Here is a 13,844-nt window from a genome sequence, read left to right on the forward strand (position 1 = left end):
ATGACTTAACTTTGAATTCTTGTTATTTTGAATTTGTTATGACAAGTTTAGTTTACAAAAAGTGGCGTGAAAGATGAAGGCAACGTATAGTTTCAGAAAAAAGAGAAAAAAAAATGTCCTTGAATTCATTACTAACGACAAGATAAAATAGTAGTGACTGTCAGTTTGTCAATCATTACGCAAACTGGAAGTGACAGATAAGAATTACGTAATAACTTTTAGAAAATAAGAATTAAGTTGTAACAACAAAAATAATATTTTCTTTAGAAATCACAACTGTACTGGACGTTAAACTACAATTTGTTAATCAAAAACCACAGTTAAAATAGGACTAAATATCATTTTTATCATAAAAGTAAGCCAAGCAACAGGTTTTCAATAGCTTTCTTACACTTTGTTATAACTACAATGAAGCGCATTGAAGTGGTAAAATTTTCCATTTGGATGAAACGTTTTGAGTCATGCTTTGACCGTAAATTATAACATAACGACACGCCCATTTCTTTAGAAGCGAGAAAGAAATATTCGTCGTAATGTTTTAGGGCAACCCACTTACCGCTACAAACAACATGAGTTACACTAAATTAAAGATTTTTGAATAAGAAAAAATTATATAGAGAGTCCCCGCTCTTGTAAAACACGCATTGCAACGAAATTGTACATAATTATGATTTTATCATGTTTATTGGAGTTAGCATAACACATGTATCGGTCGAACACGTGCTTACTCGGTGTTTATGCAGACCGTCAATTTGATTGGCCATTATATTTATGGAATACCTGTTCTACAGGTATTCAATTGAATCATTTGACCGATTTTTCCTTTCTAAAGAAATGGGCGTGTCTTAAGATAGCTCGAAACGTTCCATCCGAACGGAAAATTTTACCACTTCAATGCGCTTCATTGTAGCTACGAAACATTCACAACAAATAAGTCAAAAAAAAAGTTATAACAAGTAAGTCATAACAAGTAAGTCAATGTCCCTCCAGGGCTTCCGTATAATAATCAAAGGCGTATAAGATTCTAATAAAAGTAAACTTGAGAAAAAATGTCTCAAATAAAAAAAAGATCCTCGAGTTCTTTTTATTCCAATCATGCTCTGGGTTCAACGTTTCGAAATATCTTACATTTCGAAATGTTTACTGTGATATGGGTCAGGTATAATTAGAGATTTAAAACAAAGGATGAGTCATTCTACATCATATGCATGAATACTTGATTTATGCACTGGATATAACAATCACTCTCAAAACGTTAACGCACTTATGCGTCAAATAACCCGATGACTACAGAAGTAATTTAATTTATATAATGAAGAGTAATTTACACACAATATAAGATAATTACCGAGTATTTTCATACGATTTTTTTCATAGCAAAGTTATTGAAGAAGATTTTTTTAAGATATGATATAAGACTAAGTAAGATATAAGACTCAGTCGTATAAATAAGAAAGTACATGTAGTTCAAGGAAGGGAAGACGGTGTTTTCGTTCTACACAAAACTTCCTAACATAATCAAGAGCTTATATTGAGAAATTAGACTAGGGAAGGATTCATGTAGGACAGCTAAAGAAATAAGTGTCCTAGATGTTTAATATTATTTTCTCCCAAAACTAGTAGAAAATATAATTGAACATTATACATTGTATGTAGTTACGTTAAATATTATACATGTAGTAGTTTCTTTACAAACATGAACAATGATGCAAATAGACAAAAAACTTTTGCATATAGAGAAACTGCATTAGACGTTGTGATAAGTACTCTTGAAAAAGCTAAACGATTTATATTCAAAGGAAAAAGTTACTGTAATTTTTTTCTCGAACAGATAAGCTCTTGAAATTCCTTTTCACCAAAAGGGGAAAATAAAAATTTTAAATTGATCAAGTTCAACTGAAAAATTTTTCATCTTCAATTTTAACGCGAGACAGCTCATAATTTATATTTTAACTTGTATCATTCTTTTTCTTTTCTTATTTCGAAATTGCTACACTTTGAACAAATATACTGTTCGTAAAGTTATCGAAAATGTGTCAAAACTCTGTTGAGTTAAAATACTAGTACTAAATTAAAGGTCCACCCCGGTCAAAAAAGATGATTTTTTACATTTCAAATCAAATTCTACACTTGTTAGATCTCGTCAGGAACTTAATTCTGGCTTGTCAATAAACATGTAGGTACGTAGAAAAGGGTGCATTCAAGGACAAATTATAAAGAAGTTCGAATTTTAACAAGCAATGATCGTTCTCATAAAACAACAATAAATACAACTCTGTAAAGAAAGAATTGTTTGTTTTTTGCTTGCTTTGAACATATATTTTATTGACAAACATGTCAAAGGGATTGGACGCAAGTTCTTAAATCTTAGATAGTCCTCTTCCATACTTAAAATATCAAAAGCCAAACAATATTTAAAGAAAGAATTAACACGGATCCTTAAAATTCCAGAGGTGAGATAAGGTGCCTAGAATTCGAAGGAGTAAGCATTTCCTGTTAGCTAATCAAACCCGCCGCTTGAGCCCAATGTGTTGATCAAGAAGACGAAATTAAATGAAGCTTTTTTAAAACTATGTTAAACCTAAAATGATAAAAAGAGCTTTATTTCACAAACTATTGACCCATTTGAAATGCACTGAAAAGTTTTAGCAATTATAGTTTTGATGATACATCTTATTCTGTCGAGAAAAAAGACTAAAGCAAAATGACAACTAGAAATATGTCCATAGGACATGAATGCCCCGCCGAGGATATATCAGTAAAGCAACATGAAAATTTGTATGTGTATAAAATTTGATCAGAATATCCAATATAGTGATGCAGCTGAATTGCTTGTTTGGAAAATATAGGTCAGATCCAGCATCCGAAGCAAGTCTGGTAGTGTCCATCCCTAGATGCATCATCCATGAAAGTTTGGTTCAGGTAGGGCTTATAGTTACTTGGGAATGAAAATATAGGTCAGATCCAGCATCCGAAGCAGGTCTAGTAGTGTCCATCCCTAGATGCATCATCCATGTAAGTTTGGTTCAGGTAGGGCTTATAGTTACTTTGGAATGAAAAAATAAGTCAGATCCAGCATCCGAAGCAAGTCTGGTAGTGTCCATCCCTAGATGCATCATTCAAGTAAGATTGGTTCAGGTAGGGCTTATAGTTACTTGGTAATAAAAATATAGGTCAGATCCAGCATCCGAAGCAAGTCTGGTAGTGTCCATCCCTAGATGCATCATACAAGAAAGATTGGTTCAGGTAGAGCTTATAGTTACTTGGTAATAAAAATATAGGTCAGATCCAGCATCCGAAGCAAGTCTGGTAGTGTCCATCCCTAGATGCATCATCCATGCAAGTTTGGTTCAGGTAGGGCTTATAGATACTTGGGAATGAATATATAGGTCAGATCCAGCATCCGAAGCAAGTCTGGTAGTGTCCATCCCTAGATGCATCATCCATGCAAGTTTGGTTCAGGTAGGACTTATAGTTACTAAGGAATGAAAATATAGGTCAGATTCAGCATCCGAAGCAAGTCAGGTAGTGTCCATCCCTAGATGCATCATCCATGCAAGTTTGGTTCAGGTAGGACTTATAGTTACTAAGGAATGAAAATATAGGTCAGATTCAGCATCCGAAGCAAGTTTGGTGGTGTCCATCCCTAGATGCATCATCCATGCAATTTTGGTTAAGGTAGGGCTTATAGATACTTGGGAATGAAAATATAGGTCAGATCCAGCATCCGAAGCAAGTCTGGTAGTGTTCATCCCTAGATGCGTCATTCATGCAAGTTTGGTTCAGGTAGGGCTTATAGTTACTTGGGAATAAAAATATAGGTCAGATCCAGCATCCGAAGCAAGTCTGGTAGTGTCCATCCAAAGATGCATCATCCATGCAAGTTTGGTTCAGGTAGGGCTTATAGTTACTTGGAAATGAAAATATAGGTCAGATCCAGCATCCGAAGCAAGTCTGGTAGTGTCCATCCAAAGATGCATCATCCATGTAAGTTTGGTTCAGGTAGGGCTTATAGTTACTAAGGAGTGAAAATATAGGTCAGATTCAGCATCCAAAGCAAGTTTGGTGGTGTCCATCCCTAGATGCATCATCCATGCAAGTTTGGTTTAGGTAGGGCTTAAAGTTACTTGGGAATGAAAATATAGGTCAGATCCAGCATCCAAAGCAAGTCTGGTAGTGTCCATCCCTAGATGCATCATTCATGTAAGTTTGGTTCAGGTAGGGCTTATAGTAACTTGGGAATGAAAATATAGGTCAGATCCAGCATCCGAAGCAAGTCTGGTAGTGTCCATCCCTAGATGCATCATCCATGCAAGTTTGGTCCAAGTAGGGCTTATAGTTCCTTAGGAATGGACCTGCTCTAAAAACTTTAACCTGGTCACTCATCTGGAAATTGTAGGTCACATCCAGCATCCGAAGCAAGTCTGGTAGTGTCCATCCCTAGATGCATCATCCATGCAAGTTTGGTCCAAGTAGGGCTAATAGTTCCTTAGGAATGGACCTGTTCCTAAAACTTTTACCTGGTCACTCGTCTTGAAAATGTCGGTCAGATCCAGCATCCGAAGCAAGTCTGGTAGTGTTCATCCCTAGATGAACCATAGCTCTCATCAATATATCTATCAGCATATGAAGTTTGATGAAAATATCTTGGATAGTTTCTTTGAAACTTAGCTTTGAACAGAGCTAAACGCAAAGTGTGACGGAAGGACGGAAGGACAGAAGGACAGAAGGACGGAAGACGGACATGACAACACTATATGCCCCGGCCATATTCATGGCGGGGCATAAAAATAGGACCAGCGCTAGTAAGTTGAAGTGAAATAATAACTAATTGAAACAGAAAACATGGAAAACACTGTATAGAAATAACAAATTGTGAATATTATGGAATACTGAGTGCTTCAGTAGTCTTTATATAATGATCAATATTCAGTTTAACTTAAACAATGAAAATGAGGGGACTAAAAAGACCAACTTTAATTTACGTTTTCACATAAATCTGAATTTTACAATCATACCACTTGCAAGAAAACATTTATACATGTACTAAGTATATAAAATCTGATAGTCTCTTTGTTCCCTAATATAAGCAATTATGTAAATTCTTCAACAAGGATTTTCTCAAATTCCGTCCAATTTTTTTATTGAGTATAATTGTTCTTTTTTTCTCCTCCCTACTATGTTTACAAATAATGTTACGAACGGCGTATATATTCCTAGTAAAATTTAACTTGAGAAAAAAGTTCTGAAATAAAAAGGGGATTTTCGGGTTCTTCGGGGTTTTTCATTCCAACGTAATGTATGCATTTCAACGTTTCGAAATATCTGACACTTTGAAATTTATTCTGGTATGTAGGTCAAAGATAATTAGAGATTTAAAACAAAGTATTGTTAATTTCGACATCATTTGGATAATACAAAGACTGGGCATCATGCTCATTCTCAAAGCATAAATGCAATGATGCGTCAAATAACCTATGACTACAGAATTTTAAATTTCAAATAATGTAAAGAAAATTACACACCATTTCAGATAATTACTTATTTTTCTAATACACTTTTTAATAACAATCTTATTGAGAGAAGAATTTTTAAGATATGCTTACATTTCATTTTTGGACCCCGATGAAAAATTTTTATGGAAAAAACCTGAAAATTATATAAATAAGAAAGTGGTCTCATGAAGAGGGTATGCTTATTCACAAAAAAAATCCGAATATAATCATGTGCTTAATTTGAGAAATTAGTCTAGGGAGGCATTCATGAAGGGACGGCAAGATAGAGAAATAAGACTTAGTAGAACGTGTTTTATTTGATGCTATTCTCTCAAAAGTAGTAGTAAATGGAGTTGTTAGTTACACTTAATATAAAGTGAATAATTTACACACATGAAAATAAAGACAAAAACTTTTGCATATGAAGAAATTTCATTGTGCATAGTGATAAGTAATTTTAAAAAATGCTACAAGACTTTCTGAGGCAAAGGTTTCTGTGTTTTTTTTTTATCTCGACCTTTATAAAAATGATAATTTGATCTTGTTTGACCGAGAAATTTTTCCTCTTCAATCTTTACGCAAGAAACCTTATTATGTATCATTCTTTTCCTTTGTTATTTCGAAATTGCAACACTTGAAAACAAGAGGACTGCTCGTAAAGGTTATAGAAAACTATATCAAAACTCTGTTGAGTTGAAATACCTAATCTTGGTTTGGCCTTTCCAAATCATTCAATGAGTAGGAGAATATTGACCTAGAATTATATATATATATTTATATGTGTCAATTACATATGCCTATGAACTGGTACCGTAACTGATACATATCAAGTATATACTAAAATCATTTATTTTAATATACGAGTCTTACATTATCTTAAAAAAATGTAAAAAGTAAGGCTATTTCTTAATCTTTCTTAATCGCTCGTTGAACGCATTTTGTGTGTGTGTGTGTGTGTGTGTGTGTGTTATAAAATAAGCATTGAAGAAAAAAAGCTGAAAATTTTAGCTAATAAAGAATAAATAAATATAACTAAATAGCTAAATGTACATTGTATCAGGCGCAGATCAAGGAACTTTTCTAGGATGGGAGAAGGAGGTTTACCCCAGTCAAAAAATAATTACAATGTAACACCCTCGAAATTTCTTGACAGGAAAAATATCTCTTTCCCAAAACACCCTATTTCGGGAGGGGGGTTCAAAGTCGTTGACCTGTATAGTTTCATATCCATGGCTTTTCAAATCAATTTCACATAGAGTCGCGTTTCCAAGGAGGGGTCCGGATCCACCTTTTCATGGAAGATTCCAAGGTCAGTTAAATTATACTTGGTTTTGTATATATACAATTAGTAAATTTGCAAATTCAAGGCAGGGGGATAACCCTTCCCCCTCCTCTAGATCCTCGAATGTGAATGGTCGTTATAATGACTTTGTTAGCAAATATGTATAGCCTATCAATGAGTTGGGTTTTTTTTTACTGGAATATTTCACAACAATCGTTAGTCCTTTGCAATTGTTTTATATCAAAATTGACAACAGAATATTCCATCTACACGTCAATCAATGCAGGGGTTCAAGTAGGTTGTGAATGGATGTCAGGGGAAATGTTTAAAAGGCACCATTTCAACCTCTGGAATATTTTATGTCCTATTTACATATTTTATAATGTGTGTAGGTTTGTTCTGTGTTTCTATTTCGGGGTACAGTGTATCACTGTTTGTATCATTCGCCTTTTTCATTGATAAAGTTCTCACGTTCTCCTTTCAAAAAAAAACATTTCTGTAAAGGTTTTGAGACATTGGTCCCACACTCTCTGATCAAATTGAAAAGTAATAGAGAAAAAATTAATATGATTTAATTTGAAATCAAATACTCCAGTAATCAAATTCCACATTTCTAAGATATCGTCAGGAACCCCTGGCTTATCAATAAATAGGCACGGAGAAAAAGAAGCAGTCAAGGAAAAGTTATACAGAAGTTCTAATTTTGACACATTTTTGTTTTTATCTGTATGAAAACAATGCAGATAACAATGATCGTTATCAAAAAACAACAAACAAAACAAATCTGTAAAGAGAAGGTGCATATCCCTGAAAATTCCAGAGGTAGGATAAGGTGCCTAGGAGGAGTAAACATCCCTTGTTGATCGGTCACACCCACTGTGAGCCCAGTGTATTGATCAAGAAGACGAAGTTCAATGAAGCTTCTTTAAAACTAAAATGATTTACTAGAACACGAGCTCTTTTCCACAAAATTTTGACCCATTTGAAATGCACTAAAATTTCCAGTGCATAATTTTGATTTGAACATCTTATTCTGTTGGAAACAAAGCTAAACACGAAAATGAAAAAAATATGAACAGAAAGTCAAAGTAAAAAAAATAGAGACAGAAAACACTGCATAGATGTATCATATGATGAATTTTGAGGAATACCTAGTGCCTTTCTTTCTCTGCATTAACTCCAAACACCAAGTTTAAGGAAAATGTGATAAAAAGACAGATTTTAGTCGGACATGTCAAACACGTTTATGTTCTAGCCATATTCATAGATTGGTGGCCATGCGCGCGAGCATGAAAATAAAGTTAAACACAATTTTATCTTTTTTTTTTACCAAGAAAACTGGTGTTTTCTACACAAGTAGCATGTCTGATGCTTTGTTCACTGCATTTAGTGTCATGATTTGAGAAGAACTTAGGAAATAAATCTTAAAATTTTCACCAACCTTGTAAAATTAAAATTAATACTGGAGATATAACAAAAATGATACAGTATTAAAAAAAAAAACATTTTCAAACATTCTTTAATTAAATCTTAACAAGCAAATAAAAGACATAATGATAAGTAACCCCCCCCCCCCCCTCCAAGAAAAAAAAATAAAAGACATAACAAACAAATTATATCTAACAAAATGAAGATAAAGACTGACATGATATTAATTTTTTTGTTTATATCCACACAATAAAACTCATTGTGAAATTAAACAGTTACAAAATAATGTGTATTACATACATGCATCACGAAAATACTGTTTTCATAAATTTGCATTTATAAAATAAGCAAAATTATTAAGGCTGTGGTGAAATATTTTGACATAAAACAAGGCAGAAACAACATTTACATTGTGGTCAGATGATGTATATTAAATACTGCATTGATTTGATTTTACTTTTCAAATGAATACCAAAATCTATAATGTTTTTAAGTTTATAAATTAAACTAATAGTAAATAAATATTTCCCTCCAAAATTGTTTTAATATAAACAACATCGAAATGGTAATAAATTAAAGTACAATTCACAAACAATAAAATGATTTTATTTTTTTGTTAAATAGTTATATCTTTAAGAAGTTATTCACACAATATAGATGTGAGAACCTAAATTAACTTGTTGATCTGCATTTACATATTAAATACTTGCAATAACAACAATACTTCACCCATGGTGTTACATTTATAGCACTTCTGCCATCTTTAGAGATTTTTAAAATTCAGTTTTTGCTATGGCTGTAAATGACAACAATATGGTTTTCATAAGAAATAATGAAGAGATATTCAGTGAGTGTATTAATCAGTATAATTCAATTTGTTTGTAGAAGATGCACTGTAATTGACATCTGAGAAACTCGTGACTCAGAAGAAACGTACATTTCATTCAAGAGTTCAAAAGTGAATTTCTAACATGCCTATATAAGAAAGCAACTTTTCACTTTAGAGTTCAGTGTGATGAACTTGCTTTTTAATATAATATAAATAATAATTATATAATAGTTACAAAGTGTTTTTACACCCACAAGACTGAATTAGCACAAGTTTTTTTTAGGTTACAAATTACGGTCTCTCCTTTTTATCTGTCAAAAAATTGTCTCCATCATGATTAACCTGTCTTTTTATGGTGCCTTATCAGGATTTTTCCTTCCACTGATCTCTCTCAAGAAGAGGGTGTGGTCTGTATGTAGGGCAGGTAAAGTTTCATGACCTCCGTCTTATGTCGGACATCAATGTTATCCATTCTCTGTTGTAACACGAATCCAGCATAGTCTCTGCGCTGGTCTACTTCTGGAATCACTAACAAGCGCTCCTTGTTGACTGGGGTCCTCTGTTGGGATGAGCTGGCACCAGGGAGAACTTTGACCTTGGTGGGGGTCGTCCTGGGTCGGCCATATTGGGCAAGACTCTCATTGGCCTGGAAGTAAAGTAAAGAGGGTGAAAACAGGAGAAAATTGAATCTGAAAATTTTATCTATTGCATGTTAAAAAATCATACCTGTTGGTGAAAGCCATTTTAATATTGTATTCTTTATAATTATTCATTTCATTGACAGAAGTATAATAAGCTCTTTGTTTGTTTCACAAAATAAGGGGAAGCATTATAGCTACCACATAGGTATATCTATACTCTCAAGGCCAGTTCACATTGGATTATGTAAATTTATATCAATATAATTGACCCTATGTAAATTACTTAAAATAAATTTTGTGCTCACAATGCTACTTCCATTTTGGAGAGCTTGACAATAACAGCTAATATAATTATATTACACTGTATCAAAAAATTCACATATAATAATTATTATGAATTAGATTGCTTTCAGATCAAAAGGGATTCAACAGTTTTCAAAAATATCTCCAGGTAAACACAATGACCTGAACTGGCCTTCAGTGGAAGACAGCAAAACAATGGTTCATACCACACCTCTGGTAGGTTTTATGACTGGAAATCAAAAATCTTTCTAGTTCATGATCATACAAAACTTTTCTGCCAAAGCTATTTTTAAAAGATTTCTTTCTATCCAGGCAAGGTTTTACTTTTCTGTACTTCACATATCTTCAGCTACAACATCAAGTATATGCTATGGGATCCTACATACAACAGCTTAAAACATACCTCAAAGACATCATCCTTTCAGGAAAAATTATACAGATTACATTATTCCAAACACAAGAATAATAATTCAAAATCTTTACATTGTTTTTCTGATTCTTTTTTTTTTTACCCTTTTTCAAAAAATCCTACGATTAAATGATTAATAATTGTTATAGAAAAACATTTGGTGAAGACAAGTTATGCTTTGATTTCTTTGAAACTGTACAGTGCTAGCTAGCTGCCAAAAATGTTAGGACCATGCAAGTATTTGTAGTATCTACAAACTTCTGAGAAAAATATGACTTCTTCATTTAGTTCTATATTTAAAAGTTTACAGAACCATCTTTAATTTAACAGTTTACATGATCATATTAATAAATTTCACCATTTTTTCCCTAGAGATCTTATATTACTATGTCCAGTATACAACTCTTAAGGTTCCCGGTGTTCATTCAGGTCCTATGATCACACCCATGTTCAGTCTGTACACATACTCTTGCAGTAGATTACAATGTACATGTATATAATTACAGTATAATTACTGTAGAAAGGTTTATTTTTTTTGCCCTGTTACACCTGCAAATAATTTTGCCTCATTTTGAATCCCCCCCCCCCAATTTATTTAATTAAGAGATTTTGTTTTCTTTGAATTTGCCCAATCTTTAATTTTGCCCATTTGCAAATTGAAGGCAAAGAGCGGAAATAAAATGGGGATGAAATTTTTCCCTGTATACAGTTTTACATGTTTAGAATTTTTTTCCTTGCTTGGGATAACTACGAATTTACTGACCTGTGCTATAACAGAAATCTGGTGCCATGTCTTGGCTCTTTCTAGGTGATCCTTGAATTCATCATCCACATCTGATTTACTGTTAAATATAAAAGATATTTTCTCCATCATGCATATATGTCCTTCATATATTAAACATATTTCCTGGACATAACAAATTACTTGTATAACAAATCAAAATTGTGCATCTCTGGCAGTGATCACTTTAAACATGTTGTACTGTATTTTTCAGCAAGTAAGTAAAGCAAAGATGTATTGTTAAGTAGTAATACAATGTTTCATCACAAGATTTTAATTCCCTTTTCACTTTACTTTGAAACATGAATTCTTGTAAAAAAAAAACTGAATACTTAAAAAAATAAACACTTCCATTTTCTATACTATCTGATGTGCATTTTAAAGTTTTTAATCATAAGCTGATACAAACCTTCTTGCGAGTCTGATTTTCTCCTCCATTTCTTCTGGTTTCTCTGGTTTACTGAGCCAGGGTGTACTCATCCTTAACTGTGAAAATTAAACATCAATTCCATGTATCTAACATTACAGTTTGAGGTATCATAATAGTACATGTAACATAATCATTAAATATCTATCTTAAAATGATAATATCTTTCTTGTATCACTAATGCACTGATTTCTACAAAATTTTGTCTTCAAATAACATAATGGAAAAGAATGCCAGGGAATTTCAAAGTACATTACATTTTTCCATATATACATAATAACACATAAAGAAGTACCAGGTATGGAGGATTTGCTTAATTATAATCATTATAAATTTGTCAAGTTACAATATATTTTAAAGCCATGGAATGAAAACCTCTTTGCTTTAAGTGTCCATTCAGTATAAGCGTGTTTGCAATAAGCGTGTTTAACTGTACTTATATTTTAAGTGGATTTTAAGTTGATTGTATGGAAAGAAAAACAATGTGAATAAATAAACTGGTTGACTGTATATTACAATTAATATGATAAACCTCCTTAATCATTATTCTCAATATAAGGTCTTATTGAAATAAATTAAATTCTATTTTGATTGCAAAACATAAACAGAAGGGGCTTATTTGCTGTTGATGTTTTTTTTATTATTAATTAAGAAGGCACCTTTACAAGAGGGGTACAAAATGAAAATACATATTTAGAAAATATATATTGAAAGAAAAAGGATAAAAATAAGATATGCATTTATACTGAATTGCAGTGCCATAAAAATAGAAATTCAAATTTTACACTGTCTTACACATATACCAAAATTATATCATAAACTTTGATAAATAGAGGAAAACATAAAAAGCTATTTAAAAAAATTACACAACAAATGGCAACACATATATCTTTACACCTTTATAGCAGTTAATGAAATGCATTCTCATATTCACAAACAACATTGAAGCATATTCTACTTGTCAGTGCAAATCAAATGGCTATTTAAAAACACAAGAAATGAAACTGATATCCAAATTGCTCAAGCACTGTTATCATATCCAAAAGAAAAAAATATTGATCATGAAATTTTGGATTTCGAAAAAAAAAATGGCTTTAATTAAGTTATCATTTTGAATGATTTACTATTAAGCATGCATATATAGAAAGATTTTTTTCTAGAAATGAAGTTTTTATCATAAAAATTTTCTGTCATTGAAGGTACAAACAGACTTCACTACTTTTCTTGTTTAGAATACTTGAACAATTTTTGAAAACCCTACGCAATCACACTCTGTTCTTACTCTATAGTCTGTCAGATTGGTCAAAGAATCACTCAGAGAAAATCCGAGTTTCTGCAGAAAGGTCACATTTACATCATGGACAATCATTTTAATTTTATTAATTACAAAATATATTGAACTAAAATGATATTTTTAAAAGATTCCCTATATTTTTACAATATATGACTGTATAAAATTGTATATTTTAATTATATAAAATTAACTTGCTCCATTTTCTACTTCAAATTTTCAATAACAGCATTAATTTGAACTTTATAATATGATAATAATGATGATAATCATTCAAACCCAATACATTTGATGTTTGTATTTATCATGTTTTTATTGGAATTTGTTTCATAAAATAATTCATGAAAGAAAAATATATGCTTTACCTGATTTCTTGGCAAAATGACAGGAGTTAGAGAGGGGAGCTTACTCATATCAACAGAGTCAGCTTTCTATAAATAGAATAAGGAACAGTATGAATTTTACCACAGGAAAGTTATAACATAATTGAAATGAATATTCCTAATATCTAAAAACGATTTATTTGTATTTTTGCAGTACTTCTAAAAATACTAATGCTAAAAAAAAATTAATCTGTATCAATTTTTTTTTTATAAAATGTATAATTATTGTTACACTAAATCTGAACTCTAAAAAAGCTAGAAAGTATTGAATTATCAGGCAGCACCTTTGAAGCACTAGATTTTCCAAGTAGGTTGACATCCAGTCGATACAGAAGTACTTGACTTTTATGTGCGCTAACAGACAACATGAACTGTAAAACTGCAGTCAACAACTGTCTGTAAAAAGTTACATATGTAATAAATCATTAAATAATAAAAATCTATTGTTTGTAAATAAGAAATATCACAGTGAGTACATATAACAGTACTTCTCACGAGAATCTTCTTTGATTCTGGGAAATTTAAGCTATATTTTTACTTCTTAAAATTAACTTATTTTAGTCAAACTTGTTTTC

The 13,844-nt window shown here is 31.8% G+C and overlaps 1 protein-coding gene across 1 annotated transcript; it reads right to left on the minus strand.

The window, feature by feature from the left end:
* Positions 1-9,054: 9,054 nt before the first annotated feature.
* LOC134252336 (uncharacterized) lies at positions 9,055-13,665 on the minus strand (the record flags this gene model as incomplete). The annotated part of the gene is made up of 6 exons (XM_062734818.1): positions 9,055-9,680; positions 11,151-11,229; positions 11,578-11,654; positions 12,878-12,928; positions 13,252-13,317; positions 13,554-13,665. Coding segments are annotated over 6 exons (640 nt in total), but the record flags the coding sequence as incomplete, so codon positions are not given.
* Between the last annotated feature and the right edge of the window lie 179 nt (positions 13,666-13,844).

This window comes from Saccostrea cucullata, unplaced genomic scaffold (genome assembly GCF_032062105.1).
Source record: "Saccostrea cucullata isolate Sc308-1 unplaced genomic scaffold, CSIRO_AGI_Scuc_v1 ctg15813, whole genome shotgun sequence".
Lineage (NCBI taxonomy): Eukaryota > Metazoa > Mollusca > Bivalvia > Ostreida > Ostreidae > Saccostrea > Saccostrea cuccullata.